This window comes from Capricornis sumatraensis, chromosome 1 (genome assembly GCF_032405125.1).
Source record: "Capricornis sumatraensis isolate serow.1 chromosome 1, serow.2, whole genome shotgun sequence".
NCBI lineage: Eukaryota > Metazoa > Chordata > Mammalia > Artiodactyla > Bovidae > Capricornis > Capricornis sumatraensis.
In genome coordinates, this window is record NC_091069.1 from 61,602,204 (window position 1) to 61,623,883 (window position 21,680).

At 40.2% G+C, this 21,680-nt stretch overlaps 1 protein-coding gene across 1 annotated transcript; it reads left to right on the forward strand.

Annotated features, from left to right (window-relative positions):
• Positions 1 to 889: 889 nt before the first annotated feature.
• SLC5A7 (solute carrier family 5 member 7) lies at positions 890 to 21,066 on the forward strand. Its single transcript, XM_068983242.1, has 8 exons — positions 890 to 1,067; positions 5,236 to 5,349; positions 6,091 to 6,246; positions 11,868 to 12,016; positions 12,829 to 12,972; positions 16,183 to 16,336; positions 18,279 to 18,496; positions 20,437 to 21,066. Exons 1-8 carry the CDS (start codon positions 890 to 892, stop codon positions 21,064 to 21,066), a joined length of 1,743 nt encoding a protein of 580 aa, XP_068839343.1.
• Positions 21,067 to 21,680: the final 614 nt, after the last annotated feature.

Here is a 21,680-nt window from a genome sequence, read left to right on the forward strand (position 1 = left end):
AATTGAGGAGAATGGATAGCCGCGGGCACGAGAGGAAGATACGAGAGAACAAGAATTCTAGAAATTAAAGGCATTAGAACTTGACGCGTCTCTTCTAAGGGTCTTGCTTTTAGTGCGTGTGACGCTCCGCTTTGTTTCAGGCATTTCTGTATTTTTAAGTCGTTTCCCTGTGTGTGCCACTGAGGGAGCAGGGGAGAGAGGGAAGACACTGGGTGGGGAGGGTCGACGGAGGGAGACCCTCTAAATAGCACAACACTTTAACGGCTGCCGTAACTTAATCCTCCCGCACTTGTTGAAAACTGGAGGCCCATGTTGTTTTGAAGTTGATCTTCCTAAATTTTTTCCCCAGATATTTGGGTTAATTTTGGAACCACTCCCTGAAGATGTTTGAATGGAGGGATGGGATGATGACTGAATGAATGAATGATTATGCATAGGAGTGATCCTTCTCAGAGTGATCCTTTATGATGCATCTACACTGCTGAACAATTCTGGATCGAATAGTACTCGAATAGTACAGTGGTTCCAAAGTAAATACAGACTTGCTGATTGTGAGTGACTTCTTGCCCAAGTAAAAACATGACACTTTTAATTTTACCTTGCAAGAATTTAATACAAAATAAGCACATTCCTTAAACAGCAAAACCTGCATTTTCTCTGTTTCTTGCAAACCCAAGACAAGGTTCAGTTGTTGAACAGAAATAGAGTGATGGAATGGAGGCTTGTTGGCAGCCACAGGTGAACTTGGGATTTCAATGCACTTCTTCTTTAAGTGGCCACCGCTCAGGAGCCAGGTGGTATTTGCTTGGCTGGCTTGTAAGGCATCTGTGTTTTCGCAGAAGTCTTAATGAAGTAGCTGCCGCAGCAGAGCCCAAAGCCCTCAGTGACAATGGATTTCCAGGTGGAAGGGCTGGTAGCCATCGTGGTGTTCTACATTCTCATCTTGCTGGTTGGCATCTGGGCTGCCTGGAGGACCAAGAACAGTGGCAGTGCGGAGGAGCGTAGCGAGGCCATCATCGTAGGCGGCCGCGACATCGGGCTGCTGGTGGGTGGATTCACCATGACAGGTGGGTCCCCTCACACCCACCTTTGTGCCATCCCTGCCATAGCTCTTCAGGGGAAGAAAGCAAACCTTGTTCTTTGTCCTTGAGGAAGTCTCTGTGTTCACTACCTATATACTTTTCAAATATTTTCAACCCAGTAGCACTGGACCAAATGATGTTATCAGTTACTGGACAGAACATCAGTGAGAGAAATCTGGGCTCTGGGCTGCTGGGTGGGTGGAAGCAGTGAAAACAAAGAGGTGGGGGAATGTGCAGAAATGCCTGAGTCTCACAAGTTGTGTTTCTGTTCATCGATGTGATGCAGGCAGCATCTCCTTTTACTCCTTACTACAGGCATCAAGTTGTGACTGAGCTGTCTTAATGAATGCTAACTAGTTGATGAACACTAACCAGTGATGGTTTTAAAACTAAATAAGTCAATTTGGGGGCAGCCCAATTCCAAATTGATTGATGTCCTGTCTTGAAACCTTATTCTTCCATGTAGTGAAGTAATTTTACTCACAGGAAGACGATCACGTGTTATGAATCCCCGGTTCTGAGGGAAAGGTTTCAGGAATACTGATACAAAAGGGAGACACCAGGGTGTGTCTTAGTAAGAATCCTTCAGCCACCAACTGCAGCTATCACCCATTCAAACCCCTCCATGCCAGAAGCCCCCAGAGTCTCTCCTCTGCCCAAAGGCGGTTCTGATTAAGTGGTGGCTTGTTTTTCTTTTCTATTCTTCTCGGTTGTTAATATCTTCAAATAATACTGAAAAACAACAATTTAAAATTATATCCATACTGTCACTTGATGCATATTCACTAACATCACACATTTCATTTTAGAGTTGTATTAGGTTTTTAAATATTATCAATATAACCCATACCAACAGGATTACTATGAGTGCCCAGTGGAGAAATATCCCACTGGAAACCATATAGGAATGATACCAAATTTCAGTCCCAAAGTGCTAGTTAAAAACCAATAACCCTGTATTTCAAAAAGTTTTCCAAACCAGTCTGGGCAGACTACATCCCTGTTTGGCCATTTGAAACTTACAGTGTCATAGAATAATTTATTGATGATGGATTCTGCCTCTCAGATATTCACATTTTGTTTGTTTAACTCTTTGCCAACCATACATGGTTTTGTTCGATCTTCATAACAGCACTCGAAAGGGCTCCAGGCTATGTCAGGACCCAGACTTGTGTGGTTAGTAAGGACCAGAGCCAAGTCTGGCAGCCACACAGTGAACCACACCCAGCCTCTCCCCACTTCTCCGTAAAGGTACCCAAGGTGAAAAGAGCTCTCTTTTACCCTCTGTTTCTCATTTTTTCTACATAAACACACATACAGAAAAAAATGTATTTTACAGAATATTTTCTATGATGCATAATAAATAAAACCAGAAAAAATACAAAAACATGAAGAATAAGAATCAACCACTTACCTATCACCTGCAGATGTTTACTGAAACGTTAGTGCAGATTTTCTTGTGTTTTTTTTTTCTTATTATCCAGCTATTGATGAATAATACAGGCACCTTTGTATCTTCATCTTCAGTTTTCATTAGAGCACAAATATCTCTTCTTTCCTCTAAAGACCCACAAGGGATACTGTTATCTGAAGTGAATTAAAGCATTGTAATTATATCTCCCTCAGATTTCTCTTTTGACAAAGAAAATAAGAAGAAAAGCAAAATAAAATGACAGTCGTTGATTTCACTCAAATGGTGGAAAGAATAAATGAACTGTTGCATACTAAAGTATTTTATTAATCATAAATTATAGTAACTTTCTATTACTCTAATTAAATAATACATTAATTATGTTCATAAAGATAATATCTCAGAATTTGTTCTTTTATCATTTAGGGTGATTTTAATCTAATAGGCTATTAAACTATATTGAAAAAATTTGAATTGTGATATTTCTTATAACATGTCCTGCTTAAGCTTAGCTTTTAAAGATTTTTTCTCAGAACCAAACAGAGCCTTGATCAATATCATAGTTCAATTAAAATCTGAACCATATTATCTAAACTTGTCAGATTCATTGATTGTGTTATTTGATAAGGAATAAAAATTGAAAATAAAAATGCATATGATTTAAAAGAATCCTTATTCTCAAGAATCTGATGTGAAAATATATGAACATGCAAATGACCATATTGATAACAATAGAGGGACTTTAATTACAAAAAGTACCCAAGTCTGCCTGTCTATATTATAATATTTTAATACTATAGTTTGTAATTATGATATTTTAACTCAAGTACGAGTTTTCTTTCTGGAAATGGAGAGGAGACCTACACAATGAAAAATGATCACTAATAAATGTTGTGCTAGTAAGACCCAATAAGATCACTAATAAGACCAATAGGCATTTACTTAACGTGGCAAAACATTTCTTGTGTGGTGTTAGGAGTCGCAAATACCTGACAGGAAGGTGAGGTCTCAGGAGCTGTGCTGTGAGAAGTCATTGCTCTAGGTCCTGAATACTTGCCATTTGTGGGGGGGTTGGGAAGGAAAGTCTTTAAAATTTCACCAGGTTTAGGATAAGAAAAGCATATCATAGCATTTGTTATTGATCAACACCATGGAAAAGCTGCTGTGAAGATGAGGTGGCTGCTAAATATCATTTGTCCACTTGAGGATTTTGTGTATAAACTCTCCATTTGTGTATATAAAGTTCCTTTGCAGGAAGGTCTTTTCATGTTGACCTTTTAAAAATTGGATCAACCACTGAAGGCTCTCTCTCTTTTGCTTTGGGTTTGGATTAAATGCCAGATAAATTTTGGCAAGAAACACTTGTCTTTGGCAGTTTCATAAACAAATTATTTGTTCTATGAACATTCTAACTGTGAAATTTCAGAGAATTTTTCAGAGTCAAATTTTATTCCCCATTGCAGTCCAGAATTCACTCTCATATTTAGTAAGCTTCATGCCAGCCTCTATTCCTCATAATTTCACAGCAATTATACCTAGGGATTACTGTAAATAGTTTGACAATACTCTTCAAAGGGTATAAACTGCCAAGATTAGAATGTTCCATTAACTTTAGCATTTCAGCAAAAATCAACTACTGCAGTTCTTCTCAGAGAAAATGATAGAGTTTATAGCTCATTCTGGACCCAAAGTTGTTTAATCAAAACATGTTTTCTTTGATTCTATGGCCTCCCTCCTTCAGCTGTTATGCTACAAAAATGTTATTAAATAATATCTGAAGAAGACATAGTTCTTATTATTCTTTATGAAATATCAAATGTCTGCCTGAGAGATCCAGATTAGAACAAAGACTTGCAAATGAGCATGCAGTCAACATTTTAATTCTCCTGAAGGCTGACCCAAGCCCTAAGTGTAGGTCAGGTCCTTAGGGAGACAGAGAAGGAAAAAGCAATTTAAGCTCAATTACATCACCTGGCACCCTCCTCCCTGCACTTCCTTAACAAAGTAAGGTAGTAAGTACAAATACATTATCGTTTAGAATAGATTTGCCAAAACCCTATGCACCCAGCATGTTTATGAAGTGACTCTATTAAAGGAAAGCACCCACACCCACAACCACACATGCATACTTGCACACACACACACTTCACTCCTTGAAGACAATATTCATGATCAATGAGGAAAGATCAATACAATTAAAATAAAAGTCCCTTGAAATCAAGACACTTGACTCCATGTTATGGAAGCTAGGGGGAGAGTTGTAGCATTATTAAGAATGGAAGCAGTCGTGAAATATATCACATATGATCTCAGACTTTGTGATATTATAATATCATTTCAAAATGTTCATGACTTGGTGGATTTAGAAAATATCCAGGGCAACACTGTTCAGTGGAAATATGATGTAAGCCACAAATGTAACCTTCAATTTTCTACATATCACTTTTTAAAAAGCACAAAAAATTAGGTGAATTAATGTAAATAATAGAATTATTTAACTCAGTATGTTGAGAATGTTTTAATTTTGTTGTGTAACCAGTACAAAAAAGATTGAGAAGTCTTAACACTTATTTTTCCATGATGAGCCTTAGAAATCCAAAGTGCAGTTTTCACTCTTCGATCACTTCCACTCAGACCAGCCATGTCTCTGGGGGCAGTCCCACAGGCCTCTTGGGGCTCAGGGGCGCCCTGTGGGGACCACAGGCATGACACATCTCCCCTTCGCTTCTCATCCTGTTTCAGCCACCTGGGTTGGAGGAGGCTACATCAACGGGACAGCCGAGGCCGTGTATGTTCCAGATTACGGCTTGGCGTGGGCTCAGGCACCCATTGGATATTCTCTTAGTCTGATTTTAGGTAAGAAAAGCTTTATACCTGAGTGACTCAGTCAGTAAAGCATAAAGATTAGGAGTATAAATACCAACCAAAAGAATAAGTCAAACAGCATAACTATTGTGGGAAATGCCACCAGAAATCCCACCGAAGTCACTGTTATCAGAAAGTGGTAATACGAATGTGTAGCTGACTGGATCTCTTGATTATGGAATATGTAGAAAAAATTCCCTTAATCATTTTGCAATCATCGCAGTGAATTTCTTAGTGTAATGATGTTTTTTATTTCCAAAATAGTGCAGACATGTCATTAAAAATGAGTCAATTTGAATTGTACCTGAATATCTTGTTTTAAATCAAACTAATAAAAAATCAAGAATATTATTTAACACAGTTCCTATTTTTTCTTTTTTATTTTGCTCTTAGAATACTTTTGTTGGTTCTTGTGCTTAATCAAATAATACAAGTGCATAGACATTTAAGGGAGTGCTGAGCTGGTCCACGTTTTTCAGCCCACATGATTTGTCCGTGCTATGTACAGCCTTGGATGCCTACAACAGTCGTTGTGTTAAGGAATTTTCACTTTATTGCTAAATATTTCTTGGTCCTGTACTCACAGGATTTTGCAGATTGATTCCTCAACACATAGAAGTATTCTAAAAAATTCATTTCCCTTGAGAAATTATACACAGTAAAAGGTTAGCAAAGATTTTTATATTGCAGATTTTCAATTTTCTCTTTAACTCTTGTTTGAATTTCCTTTAGGTGGTCTGTTCTTCGCAAAACCCATGCGTTCCAAGGGCTACGTGACCATGCTAGACCCCTTCCAGCAGATCTATGGGAAGCGCATGGGTGGGCTGCTGTTCATCCCTGCGCTGATGGGAGAGATGTTCTGGGCAGCAGCCATCTTCTCAGCCTTAGGTGAGAACCAACGAAACATCCTTCTGCATGCAGGGAGCTTCCCAGGTGGTGCTAGTGGTAGAGAACCGACCTGCCAATGAAGGAGATATGGGTTTGATCCCTGGGTCAGGAAGATGCCTTGGAGGAGGAAATGGCAACCCACTCTAGTATTCTTGCCTGGAAAATCCCATGCACAGAGGAGTCTGGTGGGCTATAGTCCATAGGGTTGCAAAGAGTTAAACACAATTGAAGTGACTTAGCACACACACACACACTCTGGTTGAACAAGCATTAGATACACAGCTTTACTATCTTCAGCCACAAGCCCCAGCCTCGCTTACCTAGATTAACACCACCACCATGCTGCTTACAAGGCCACCCTTCTCCCATGATCTTCACACAATAGATTAGATTGAATCTGATCACACCCCTTTACTGCTTAAAACCAACCTTTAAACTGGGCTGGAAGAGCTTCTTTTGGACTCTTCCTTCTCCCTTCCTCCAGAACTTCACAAGCCCAGTGACCCCTCCTTAGGATGCACAGCCCCCACTTTCCATTCAAACCAACCAGGAAGAGCCTTCAAATCTTCTACAGATGTCACCTCCTCCAGGCAGTCATCCTGAACCTGCCAGATGCCTTTCCTCTGGCATTCTGTAGGAACCAGAAATTTTGTTTTTCACTGGATTTATTACTTTGTATTTACATGGCTATTTATCTATTTCTCAGGTTCCAAATAGTCACAAAAGGAATTATGAATTTCTTGAAGGCAGGGCCTGTATCTTATTAACTCTTATTGTCCCATCACACATGAATGAATGAACTAATCACCCATAGCTACACTTTCTTCAAAGGAGAAAAAGGAAAACAACAGTCTTTCCTTTCTCAATGAATCCCATTTCATCCAGAGTGTTGGAGTGTAGACATATTCAGGGATTTGAAAAATGCACTTAGAGTCTTTGGGGTCTAACTTACTTCCAAGATCCATCCATGCTAAGGACAACCTGTCCTTGAGTTCTCAGCCCACTCATAAAACCTAGGAAGTGAGAGAGTTCAGTGGGATTGCAGGCGAGCTTCAGGCTCAGTCCCCTCCTTTTTCATCCAGAATAAGTCTAAGTCATCCCACTGAATGTTGAGTTCCTTCCTGAAGACTCACATTGTTGGGCCTTCCTTGTCCTTCCTCTAGGAGCTGTGTCTTTGCGCGACATCCAGGACACTGTCATCTCCATCTCCTCTTCCAAATGGAAGCAATGGGCTCACATCTTCAGTCAGGCTTTAAGTGGCCCAAAGAAAAGTCAGATGACATGAATCTCCTGTGTTATGCATTAGACTGCAGGCTACTCTTCTGGTTTCGGGGTTGTCATCAGATTTGGTCTCTGTAACATCAGATAATATTTTATACCACTCTTCACTCCTTCCTCTCTAGACTCCTATATAATTGTATCTGATTTTGTTGGTCTCCAACTGTCAGATGAAGGAATGACTTAATGTACAAAAGAAGTGAATTTAATAGGTAAATGATTTTTACTGTAATAATTCAGTGAAAATATTGCACTTTCCTGGCACTGAGTGGTCATGCTCCACAACCACCCCTGTCATATCCTAATGAAATTTTACATAAACACACAGCTCCCTTCCCACCTTGTTCTCAGTAGCAATGGTAGTTTATTTGCCATTGGTTTCAAAGCCAGAAAATTTTGGTTTTAAGAACAAACTGCCTGCTGAGATATCAAAAAAGGAGTGGGCTGAATATCTAACAGAATACAAAATGTTCACTCTTGCTGAATAAGGATCAATTCATGTAACAGAGCCCTAAAGCGAGGATAGAATGAAAACCTATTATTTCTAAAGTACTTTGGAAATACAAATCATAATAGCTAAACTCTGAACTTCGGTGCAAAGAGTTATTTTAGTAAATATGTGTCTACATTTGTGTGTATGTCAACATACATGTAAAATATGTTAATGTCTCCCTCTTTGCATACACATGTATCAAAGAGTATTTATGAAAACATGACTGCTATTCTTGAAATACATGCTCTAGTTAAAAAAAAATGTGTATTTCAATTTAACAGCTATGTTTTCTTCAAAAATAATAGTTGGATATACTTCAAAATTAGTGTTTATTAGAAATAGCTCAGGACAAGATATTTTACCATTTTACTGTGAATGTGCAGAGCTCACCTGCAAAATTTAGGAGTATCTCAAACTGTCTTCTCGATATATATAGACAACATCCTTACAACTTCTTAAAGATATGTGTATTTATATAACAGATCAAATTCAGAGAATTTTTATAACTTTATTTGCAGTATATTTATTTTTCTGGCTGCATAAGTAAATTAATATTTCACAGCAGCTCTGGAAGTCTAGGTTTGGTTTTACTCACTGTAAATGATGGAATGATTTAGAAAATATTTTAGAGAAAAAAATTCATTACAAGTTTAATAGTGAAATGAAAGTTGTGGCTTCTTTAAAGCCGCTGAGTTATTGCCAAATGATAGCTTTTACTAGAATGGCAACCCACTCCAGTGTTCTTGCCTGCAGAACCCCCTGGACAGGGAAGCCTGGCGGGCTACAGTCTATGGGGTCTCAAAGAGTCAGACATGACTGAAGTGACTTGAAAGTGAGAACTGAAAGTGAAGCCGCTCAGTCATGTCCGACTCTGTGCAACCCCATGGACTGCAGCCCACCAGGCTCCTCCATCCATGGGACTTTCCAGGTGAGAATACTGAAGTGGGTTGCCATTGCCTTCTCCAGAACCAAGGACTAAGATCAGTCAAATTCTTTATTGTATAAAGTGAAGCCACTCAGGCGTGTCCGACTCTGTGCAACCCCATGGACTGTAGCCCACCAGGCTCCTCCATCCATGGGATTCTCCAGGTGAGAATACTGGAGTGGGTTGCCATATCCTTCTCCAGGGGATCTTCCTGACCTAGGGATCGAACCTGGGTCTCCCGCATTGCAGGCAGACGCTTTTACCATCTGAGCCACCACACACTAAACTCTACATCTTTAGGCTCCTCATCCAGTAATCTTTCTTCTGTAACATGCAGCCTCTCTACCTTTGGAGGTGTAGGATTAATAGAAATTGCACCAGAGGGTGGAAAATTAAACAGTATTCAAAAGAAGTAGAGTAATAATTGAACTTTTCATAATTCATGGGATGTAACTTTAAAATATTGTTATTACAGTAGAAAGCTAGACCAAAGGTGAATGGGAAAGAATTGCAACTAAAGTTTCAACATGAAGTGAATAGTCTCAGGAGAAAAAAAAAAAACTTGTTAAATATCCATACAACAATAAGTCGGTTGTCCAAAGTCACTTGTAAATAACCAACTTTCCTTTGTCTTTTGCTCCCAATTCTTTACTAAGATTTTCCTTTTCTCAATTGGTTTTTACTAAAGAAAGTAATTTAATTTTGATACCAAACCATGGGCTTCCCTTGTGACTCAGCTGGTAAAGAATCCACCTGCAAATCCAGGAGACCTGAGTTCGATTCCTGGTTTGGGAAGATCCCATGGAGAAGGGAAAGGTTACCCACTACAGTATTCTGGCCTAGAGAATTCCATGGACTGTATAGTCCATGGGGTCACAAAGAGTCAGACATGACTGAGTGACTTACACTTTCACTAAACCAAACACTAAGAAGAAAATTCTTTTGAAATATATTTTGCATTGTTATCTCAGATCAAAATATCTCATTAGATATTGAGATATCTATAGATAATGGATTTAGATAATGGATTTTCATCTCAGATGGGCTGCATATGCTATTAGCATGCAATTGAGAAGTGAGGATAGAATGTAAGATTGCAGTTAATGACTCAAGAAAATCACAATGTGTTGCATGCACATTAGTGTGAGAGGAATATCATTGCTACATTTAATAATACAAGATATAAACTATACCACTCTTGAGAACAACAGGAAAGGGGTGTGTAGAACAACAAGTGAAAGCTGAACTGGCAGCGCAAAACTCCACAGTGGTCCAGCTATCCATACCATGATATTAATATTCTATTAGAAATGTGGACATCAGTAAACACAATGAACAAAATCATAAAGTTAGAAAAGCATCAGTTCAGTTCAGTTCAGTCGCTCAGCCATGTCCGACTCTTTGCGACCCCATAAATTGCAGCACGCCAGGCCTCCCTGTCCATCACCAACTCCCGGAGTTCACTCAGACTCAACGTCCATCGAGTCAGTGATGCCATCCAGCCATCTCATCCTGTGTCGCCCCCTTCTCCTCCTGCTTCCAATCCCTCCCAGCATCAGAGTCTTTTCCAATGAGTCAACTCTTCGCATGAGGTGGCCAAAGTACTGGAGTTTCAGCTTTAGCATCATTCCTTCCAAAGAATACCCAGGACTGATCTCCTTCAGAATGGACTGGTTGGATCTCCTTGCAGTCCAAGGGACTCTCAAGAGTCTTCTCCAACACCACAGTTCAAAAGCATCAATTCTTTGGCGCTCAGCTTTCTTCAAATAGATTGATTTCTAAAGCGGGTTTACAATTTTGATGAATCATAATGATGGAGATCACTCTAAAGTATGACGCTTGCTGATACTGAGCTGCATGAGCTGTTCGTAAATTTTGGATATTAATCCACTGTCAGTTGCTTTGTTTTCAAATATTTTCTCCCATTCTGGGGTTGTCTTGTTTGTGGTTTCCTTTACTGTGCAAAGACTTTTAAGTTCAATAGATCCCATTTATTTATTTTTGTTCTTATTTTCATTACTTTAGGAGGTGAGTCAAAAGGATCTTGTTGCAATTTATGCCAGAGAGTGTTCTGCTTATATTTTCCTCTAGGAGTTTATAGTGTCCAGCCTGGGTAGCCAATAAGAACCTACTACAGAGCACAGGGAACTCTACTTCTTGCTCTGTGGTGACCTAAATGGGAAGGCAATCCAAAAAGAGGGGATATTTGTATATACATAGCTGATTCACTTTGCTGCAGAGCAGAAACTAACACAAAATTGTAAAGCAACTATACTCCAATAAAAAAAAATTTTAAGGGAATATAAAAACCCTTAAAAATGATGCTAAATCTATGACTCTGCAGTACATTTGTATCCTAGGAACAAGATTGGAATGCTGCAGGAAATGAATAAAATAAAAGTAATCTTTCATAAATTTAAAAAAGTTGGAAAGTGCAGTTTTATTACCAATTTTATTATTTTCTCCTATGAATTTATTTCAAACCCTGGTACCTTAGACCATGTGTCATCTAATAAAAGCTGACAGAGGTCAGAGTTAATGCAAAAGAGCAAATCAATGCTAATGGTAAAATGAGAAGCTGGGTGGTTATGCTCATCGTAAAGGCTTGTTTTTCTCATGGATGTGAGTAAATACACTGCACGTGTTCAATAAAGTCAGAATTTCAGGCAGCTGATGGAACGATTGCAGGACCTTATAGTACTGTTCAGTTCAGTTTATGTCATGGAATTCTATAATCAAGTCATGAGTTTCAGGTCTCCTCATAAATAAGTGAGCAGAGCACTAATTTCAGAAAGAAAGAACAGTTTAGAATGTATGTGTGTATGTGTATATAAACACAGATGTGCACAGGCACACTCAGGTTACTGAGAAGGAAGAGCTGGACTGTGGAACTTCAGCTGGGCTGTTCCCATCCTGTCTCTGCAGGAGCCACCATCAGCGTGATCATCAGGGCCAGTGTGCACATGTCTGTCATCGTCTCTGCGCTCATCGCCACCCTGTACACCCTGGTGGGCGGGCTTTACTCTGTGGCCTACACGGATGTCGTTCAGCTCTTTTGCATTTTCGTGGGCCTGGTGAGTAGAACCATTCACAGAGTTCCTTCTTCCTTTCATCCTCCCTCCCTTCTTCCTTCATTTCTCCTTTTGTAAGAGATGACTTGGTATTTCATACTAACTCAGCAAAAACTAATAGAAGTCCTATTTCCCCACCATGGCTAACACACAGTAAGTCATACCGTATTGGAAATTTTGCTTTTCTCCATGGATTACTTGGATGAAAAACGCTAATCACATTGTGAGGTTTTGACAGAAAAGTGCCCTCAGTTAGCTCTTAGGAAGGTCTTGGGGCTCCTTTCCTTCATGCCTACATTTGATAGAAACATGTGTGATCTTCCCTTAAGGACTTCTGTCAGAGTTAAAATTTAAACCTTGACCCTGATCTGTGTTTTTCTCTTAACATTTCCATCATTAGTTTTGGTTATGCCATGAAACTGCTCCTAGGGTATAGAAATTATTTTCAATCAAATCTTCCCAGTCACCCTAAGGAATGGATATCTTCTAATTCTAAGAAAATACATGTTATATATATATATATATATTCATATGTTTTGTATAAACATATGTAAAGTTCTCAAATTCAGTGTTTTCTTCCTGAAGGTTTTGCAGTTAATGTGATATGGCATAATTAGCTCAGAAGCTGACAGTGTGCTACTCTAACTTTTCTAAATCAGTGTTCCTCGGTGTCCACAGAGAACATACTTTCAGGTCCTCCCCTGAACAAGAGGAATGGCCAAGCTGAGCCATCTATGAGAAAAAAAAAACCTAATACATGAAGTCTTTCATGTCCCAGATAGCCACACTAATGCTTTCACGAACTCTGGTTGCAGTGGATCAGCGTGCCGTTCGCGCTGTCCAATTCTGCAGTTGCTGACATTGGCTTCACTGCCCTGCACACCAAGTACCAGAAGCCTTGGCTGGGGACCATCGAGCCATTTGAAATCTACACATGGCTTGACAGCTTTTTGTTGTTGGTAAGTGACACACATGTCCATCCTCATCTCAGTGCTCATCACCACCCCTGGACACCCTGGTGAGCGGGCTCCCACTCCTTGCTCCACCTTCCCATCAGAGCTTCTGTTCATCAGTGGAGGCCAGATTGTACCTGACTTACAAACCTTGATGACCTACATGTCCAGAGACATAGGTATGTAAATTATGTATAACAGTTCATACAGTCATTGAAACTATTGATGAAATACTTATCAACACGGTAGATGTTAATGATAGATTGATTTACAGGTTGCAAAACAAAGGGGAAAGTTTTGGAAGCATGCAGAGTTGAGGCATGGGATTATGAATTTTAGAATTTCTCCATGTTTTATTTTATTTTGTTTATTTTTACTTTTGAGCTTGTCCAGTTCCGTTCAGTTGCTCAGTTGTGTCCGACTCTTTGCGACCCCATGAACCACAGCACACCAGGCCTCCCTGTCCATCACCAACTCCTGGAGTTTACCCAGATTCATGACCATTGAGTTGGTGATGCCATCTAACCATCTCACCCTCTGTCATCCCCTTCTCCTCCTGCCTTCAATCTTTCCCAGCATCAGGGTCTTTTCAAATGAGTCAGTTCTTCTCATCAGGTGGCGAGAGTATTGGAGTTTCAGCTTCAGCATCAGTCCTTCCAATGAACACCCAGGACTGATCTCCTTTAGGATGGACTGGTTGGATCTCCTTGCAGTCCAAGGGACTCTCAAGAGTCTTCTCCAATACCACAGTTCAAAAGCATCAATTCTTCGGTGCTCAGCTTTCTTTATAGCCAACTCTCACATCCATACATGACTACTGGAAAAACCATAGCCTTGACTAGATGGACCTTTGTTGACAAAGTAATGTCTCTGCTTTTTAATACGCCGTCTAGGTTGGTCATAACTTTCCTTCCAAGGAGTAAGAGTCTTTTAATTTCATGGCGGCAATGACCATCTGCAGTGATTTTGGAGCCCCCAGAATAAAGTCAGCCACTGCTTCCACTGTTTCTCCATCTATTTGCCATGAAGTGATGGGACCTGATGCCATGATCTTAGTTTTCTGAATGTTGAGCTTTAAGCCAACTTTTTGAGCTTGTATGGCTTTTATAAGAAGGAAATTGTTCTGGAGCCAATATGTGAGATACTGATAAACAAGCAGATACCCCAGGATTTGGAGCCAATGAGAGAGACAGTCAAAGAAGCAACTTCAGTACATTGTGATCTGGGAAGTTCCCTCATCAATTCACTCACTCACATGATAAATATTTACTGAACACTGACTCTATGTCAGTTAGAGAATTGTCCAGTCTCCTCTCTAGCCACCCCCACACACCCTGACCTCTACTTGCACTAAATACACAGCTGTCTTATGGCTGCCTCTTGCTTGCTTTCTTTTTCATGTTGGATTATTTCCTAAGAACTTTTCCTCCCTCCATCTCCACCCACTGACACCCCTGGATGTCCAAGGATTGACTTGAATATCATTTCCATGGGCTTCCCTGGTTAGGGAAGTCTTCCTCCCTCCATTCCACCTCCCTCTCTTACCCCCCAAATGATTATTTCTTTCTCATTATTGTTCCCATGGTGCCTCTTTAGAGCATCAACAAATTACATTCCAGTTCAATGTCTCCAATTTTTTTTATAATATATTCTCAATAAGAATGTTAAACACAAAAGTCTGTTCTATACTCTGTGGGAGAGGGAGAAGGTGGGATGATTTGGGAGAATGGCATTGAAACATGTAAAATATCATGTAAGAAATGAATCACCAGTCTAGGTTCGATGCAGGATACAGGATGCTTGGGGCTGGTGCACTGGGATGACCCAGAGAGATGGTAATGGGAGGGAGGTGGGATGGAGCTTCAGGATGGGAAACTCATGTACGCCCATGGCGGATTCATGTTGATGTATGGCAAAACCAATACAGTATTGTAAAGTAAAATTAAAAAAAAAAAAAAAAGAATGTTAAGCACAACCCCAATGTAGGCATAGACTACTTATATGCACTGTACTACACATTGTGTGGAGAAGGCAATGGCACCCCACTCCAGTACTCTTGCTTGGAAAATCCCATGGATAGAGGAGCCTGGTAGGCTGTAGTCCATGGGGTCACTAAGAGTTGGACACGACTGAGCGACGACTTCCCTTTCACTTTTCACTTTCATGCATTGGAGAAGGAAATGGCAACCCACTCCAGTGTTGCCTGGAGAATCCCAGGGACGGTGGAGCTTGGTGGGCTTCTGTCTCTGGGGTCGCACAGAGTCGGACATGACTGAAGTGACTTAGCAGCAACACATTGTGTAAATCATTTAATAAAACAACAATCTCACAGTTAGGTACAAGGTAGAAATGAGTACAAAGAGAAATTCTAGTATCTTCTCTATATTAGAAAATACCTCAGTACACTAGTTCTCCCAGTGGACAGGGATCTCAAGAGTAGAAATCACTTTTCACTCATCTTTGGGCTCCAAAACCATTCCACTGCCTGGTACGTGAATGGGATCCAGAAATATTCATTGGGTTGTTTTGACTCAAATTAAACTTCATGATTTCAGAATATTAATGTTTTTGAGACAATTTTGTGGTGGTTAGAACTTCCAGATAAGAACAAATTGAAAGTTTCTGGGCAGTTTTAACACAGCTTAAAGTGGGTAAGTTAAGGAAAAGAAAATCTTGTGCTATGTAATTATGAAAGAGAAGAACTTGAAGAAATCTGCACAGTTGAAACTGTGACAATGACAGCAGTGAAGACGAGTGGCATGTAGAACCATTTTCAATACTTCAGAGTCTTGCTATACTTAAGTCAAGCAAGACTGAATGTGATTATTAAATATGATTACTGAATGATTTTTTTTTAATCTCATTTTAAAAATACCCAATAAGCATTATACACTCCCATGTGTAAAATAGACAGCTAATGCGGAGCTGCTATACAGCAGAGGGAGCCCAGCCTTGTGCTCTGTAATGACCTAGATGGGTGGGATGTCAAGGAGAGGAAGGCTTAGGAGGGAGGGGATATATGTATGCATATAGCTAAGTCACGTTTTTGTAGAGCAGAAACCAACCTAACATGGAAAAGCAATTATCCCCCAATTTTGAAAAATTTAAAAAAATTTTAATAAATAAAAATAAAACAGGAATTTTTTTTTAAAATAAAAACAACTAATAGATGCTATTTGCCTCCACTCATCCTGCGTCCCCATGGCTCCCATGCAGATGCTGGGTGGAATCCCGTGGCAAGCCTACTTCCAGAGGGTCCTGTCTTCATCCTCCGCCACCTACGCTCAGGTGCTGTCTTTCCTGGCAGCTTTTGGGTGCCTGGTGATGGCTCTGCCAGCCGTGCTCATTGGAGCCATTGGAGCATCGACAGGTAAACCTCTGGCAGCTTCGCTGATTGACTCACTCAGGCTTCACCCAAGTTACCAGCAAGCACCCAGCTGCCCTCCGTCCCCCACTTTCCCCATTATTCCCATCGTGTATCTGCCTTTGTTATATAAGACGTCAACAAATCGTCTTATAGTTCAGACATTGTTTGACTGCTCACCTCACCAATAAGACATTTGTGAGCAGCCCCCAGCCCCATTGTTGGGATATTTATCAACTGTGTATCTGTGATCTTGTCAGCCATGGTTCTCAACCAACGTGCACACTGTCATCATCCAGGGAGGTGGAGGGACTCAAAAAATACTCGTTTCTATCCTACGCCACAGGAATTTTCTTTTAGTGACCTAAGATAGAGCCAGAGATCTGTGTTTTTAAAAGTTCCCTTTTAAAACTAAGTCAAAGCTGAGAACCAGTCAGTTAGTAGGAAGCTTCTATGTAGCACAAGGAGCTCAGCTCTGTGCTCTGTGATGACCTAGGGGAGTGGGATGCAGGGGCGGGGGGATGTGGTTTGAGAGGGAGTCTCAAGAGAGGGTGGGGATATATATATACGTAGGGTTGATTCGTGCTGTTGTGCAGCATAAACTAACACAACATGGTTAAGCAATTATACTCCAATTTTTTTTTTTAAATGGGAAAAAAAAAGTAGAGAACCATTGACTCAGAAGTTGACCTGCCATCACCATAACCACACAAGGATCACTTTGAACTTGAGACTTCAGTTTACATTTTCAATAGTTTGTTAATTAAAAGTTTCCTTTCTTGGAGAAATCAATCAATAAGTTTGTAAGTAAAGATAAACTAAAACACTAAGGCACTTAGAGAATATCTTACTCAAAATTGGTAAAAAAAAAAAAAAAGTTTTATGACATGATTACCTCCTATTTAGCCTCCATTCTGAACATTTTTTTAAGTTTTGTCCTTAATTTGATTGCACTTACTAATTACTCCTGACCCTTGGGTATTATTTCTGGTCCCATAATATTCCAGTTAATGCTATAAAACTGGCCAGATAAAAGCATGGCTTTGAACAACTGTAATAGAAAATGAGGGAAGGAAAAATGGTAGGATCCAAGGAAAACCACCCCTATATGGTCCTATAATCATGACATTAATGTTCAACAAAAAAAAAAGGAGCTATACTAAACAACTGTTAAAGCTTCTGTTGTATTCTTCTTACATACTAGTATAACTAAACAGTAAAGATTTCTATGCAAAGATAAGCTTAAATTTCAAGTTCTTTTACCACAGAGTCCAAAAACTGCCTGAAAATTTCAACCCCATACTTGCACTTTTTATTCAATAAAAAGGGACGGTCTTTGATCCATTCATGTTTATTTCTAATAAGTGAAATTCATGTTTGACTGCTCACATCACCAATAAGACATTTGTGAGCAGGAATTTACTCGAGAGAAAAATAATGCCGAGGAAGTTCCCACCACAAGGCTTTACCCAGGAAGAGAATGGGTGAGAAGAGGCCCACTGTTGTCTTTATCCACTTCTGTGTATAACTGAGCAGTGAAACACTATGTGTTCTCTCACATCTCCATGTGGTTGGAGGAATCCTCTAGGCTTCAGCTTGAGAACACTTATTTTCAATGAGTCTGCCCCAGATAACACCATTGTAACACTGCAGAAGAGAAATTTGTATTAAAAAATCTCACACCACCATATCCTGTGCAGGTCCTGTGGATAAGATTAAGTGTAACCAAACCCATTAGACACCAGAATATAGGAGACAATGTCACTGGACCAATACATGGACTTGCCACCTAATTAAACTAACATACCCCACTGGACTAATTAAATTTCCCACCGATTAGACTAGGTCATATCTTCTGAATTTATTTCAAAAGCTACCTAGTAAATAGAAGAACTCCAGGTGGATGGATAGATGGCTCTTTGGCTGTGTTTGTTGTTTCTGTCAACAGCCTGGAACCAGACTGCATACGGGCCTCTTGCTCCCAGGGAGAAACAGGAGGCAGACATGATCTTGCCGATTGTCCTCAAGTATCTCTGCCCCGTGTACATTTCTTACTTTGGTCTTGGAGCCGTTTCTGCTGCTGTCATGTCCTCAGCAGATTCTTCCATCTTGTCAGCAAGTTCGATGTTTGCTCGCAACATCTACCAGCTTTCATTCAGACAAAATGTAAGAATAGTTATATTTTCTTTAACATTACATTGTTGTTATTGTTCTCATCCTTGCACTTAGTGTGTAGGTATTATTCTATATTATTAATAGTCTTTGTGAAAATCTGACCCTACCTTGATTCCGCACACAAGGTTAAATGATGATGCACTTTATTTATGAAGGTCTTTCATATATGTTGTATATGAAGGCTTTCCTGGTGGCTCAGACAGTAAAGAATCTGCCTGCAATGCAGAAGACCAGACTCTATCCCTGGGTCGAGCAAATCCTCTGGAGAAGGAAATGGCCACCCACTTCAGCATTCTTGCCTGGAGAAGTCCACGGATAAAGGAGCCTGGTGACTATAGTCCATGGGATGGCAAAGAGTCGAACATAACTGAGTGACTAATACACACATGAAGGTTTTTAATGCATGCTATTATTCACTCTAATACTGAGGGACACGCATCAGTACAACTTTTTCCCAAGAGGTGCAGTCATATTGCAATAATTTAAATGTCTTCTCTTTCTAATGAAGGAGTAAAATATCTTAGAAAATATCTTAAAATATCTTAGAAAAACTTCAAGTTTAAATACAGTAAGAAACTAAGGAAACCCTGGTGTAGGCAGAACATAGTGAGTCATTATTTCATAGATATCGGTGTGATGCTTGTTTTGCTCTTCACTTGAACCCCAAGTCCTCCTTTGTCAGGAAATAGCCTCTCAATTTGATTTTCCTCGTTGAATCTGAGGACATAGAGCAGCACACTCATGCTCACCGAGGGGCTTGTAGCCCTCTATACCTTCTTCCCTCACTCAGGCTTGGCTTTCTGTAAGTTTTCTAGGTCATGGTTAACACAATGGTCTCACTTCTTTTGTGTGCGTGTGTGAAAATCTTTATTATCAACACAATGATCTTTCTAAAATGAAGGCAAGAAAAATAAATTTTATAAAATACACAAACAACAATTTATTGATTATGTATGTTTTTTTACTTGCAGATGAATAAGATTGTGCTTAACAGTGAAATGAGATACATAAGAAATTAATCCTCCAGGGTACCCCCTTTGTGTTGTTATTAGCAATGCTTTGCTTTAGTTCTAATCTGCATTCAATTCCTAATTTTTCAATTTTCAAATTTCCTTTCTCAGCCCTCATTTAAATACACAATGTATAATACTTGTTTGAAAGTGAAACTGAAATTCCTCAGTCATGTCCGACTCTGTGATGTGACGCCATGGACTATCCAGTCCATGAAATTCTCTAGACCAGAATACTGGAGTGTGTAGCCTTCCCCTTCTCCAGGAGATTTTCCCAACCCAGGGATGGAACCCAGGTCTGCTGCCTTGCAGACAGATTCTTTACCAGCTGAGCCACAAGGGAAGCCCAAGAATACCAGAGTGGGTAGCCTATCCCTTCTCCAGTGGATCTTTCTGACCCCAGGAATGGAACCAGTGTCTCCTGCATTACAGGCACATTCTTTACCAACTGAGCTATCAGGGAAGCCCATAATACTTTTTTAATTTCATGATTTTTTAAAAGCTTATAAACTATTCTTTGAAAACAATATTTATACGATGTTTTACAAGTATTGCCACGTAGCATCTAAGTGGTGCCACTTGTTTTATAAGGCGGTTATTCTCAACGGAGAGAGGAAGCCAGATAGGCCACGCCCCCTCACTGCCACATTGCAGCATCTTGCATCTCTTTCTGACAATCAGCGAGCAGCGCAAAGGTGCGCTCTGGTTCCTCCATACCCGTCACTGAAACTCCTCCCCAGGTCCACCATGGAGGCCACCTAGAATGCTCTGTTCCTTACTGCTGGTTTTACCTGTAAGCTGTGCCATTTGAACCAGAGTTATTCTTTAGGGCAGCTTTAAAGCACAGGAAGGCATCTCATTCTCCTCTGGGAGAAGCCCGTACTTTCTGAGAAAAACTGACTCGATGGCGATTTCTTACAGGCTTCCGACAAGGAGATCGTCTGGGTCATGCGCATCACGGTATTCGTGTTTGGAGCTTCTGCAATGACCATGGCGTTGCTGACGAAGACAGTGTATGGGCTCTGGTACCTCAGCTCTGACCTGGTCTACATCATCATCTTCCCGCAGTTGCTCTGCGTGCTCTTCATCAAGGGTACCAACACGTATGGGGCCGCGGCAGGTTACCTCTCGGGCCTTTTCCTGCGAGTCACTGGCGGGGAGCCCTACCTGAACCTGCAGCCTTTGATCTTTTACCCCGGCTATTACATTGATAAAGGTGGCATATATAACCAGAGATTCCCATTTAAAACCCTTGCCATGGTGACCTCATTTTTATCCAACATTTGCATCTCCTATCTAGCCAAATACTTGTTTGAAAGTGGAACCTTACCACCAAAACTGGATGTATTTGATGCTGTTGTTGCAAGGCACAGTGAAGAGAACATGGACAAGACGATTCTGGTTAGAAATGAAAACATTAAACTAGATGAACTCGCACCTGTGAAGCCACGGCAGAGCATAACTCTCAGCTCAACCTTCACCCATCAGGAGGCCCTCCTGGAAATGGATTCAAGTCCAGAGGGCTCTGGGACTGAGGATAATTTACAGTAACCACATCTGCATAAAACTCTGCTTTCTCAGATGAGGCGCTAGAGCAGACTAGTCCTGAAAGGTTGGTTTGCAGCATTTACAGTATATTTAAAAAAATAATAATAACAATGAGGAGGACAAAAATCCATAGAGTAGTTAACTTGCACAAATCCAAGACAAGTCAGAAGGAAGCACCCTTGAAGCAGCAGCGCTCTCTCCTTCATGGACATGTCTCATCTTCATTTAATTTTGACTCTTGGTAGTTTTGTTAAGTATCTGAACATGACTAAAATCCCACTCAAAAAACAGAAAGCCAAATAGAGTTTTCACCTTAATTATGGAAAAAGGAAGTTTAGATATGAGAAAGCCAAGGAGTTTGAGTAGCCTTGATCCTGACCTTGTTGGAGAATGCCCCGAGAGTCTGATTTAACTATCACACTGAACTTATAAGAATAATTCCTGCCACTCCACTGGATGGTACAATGAATTTGTCAGCTGATTTCTCTGGTGTGATGAGTAATTTCTTCTTTTCTGTTAATGATAACATTTGCTGAATAAGCAGTTTGTTTCTCTTTTACTGGTGATGTGTGTTATTCTGAGCACAGGCAAAGCAAACAAAAAAATATTGTGTAGCA

Coding starts and splice junctions, on each gene's coding strand:
- SLC5A7 (XM_068983242.1), top strand. CDS start 890: ATGGATTTCCAGGTGGAAGGGCTGGTAGCCATCGTGGTGTTCTACATT. Junction 1,068..5,235: donor GGGTGGATTCACCATGACAG/GTGGGTCCCCTC, acceptor ATCCTGTTTCAG/CCACCTGGGTTGGAGGAGGC. Junction 16,337..18,278: donor AGCCATTGGAGCATCGACAG/GTAAACCTCTGG, acceptor TTCTGTCAACAG/CCTGGAACCAGACTGCATAC.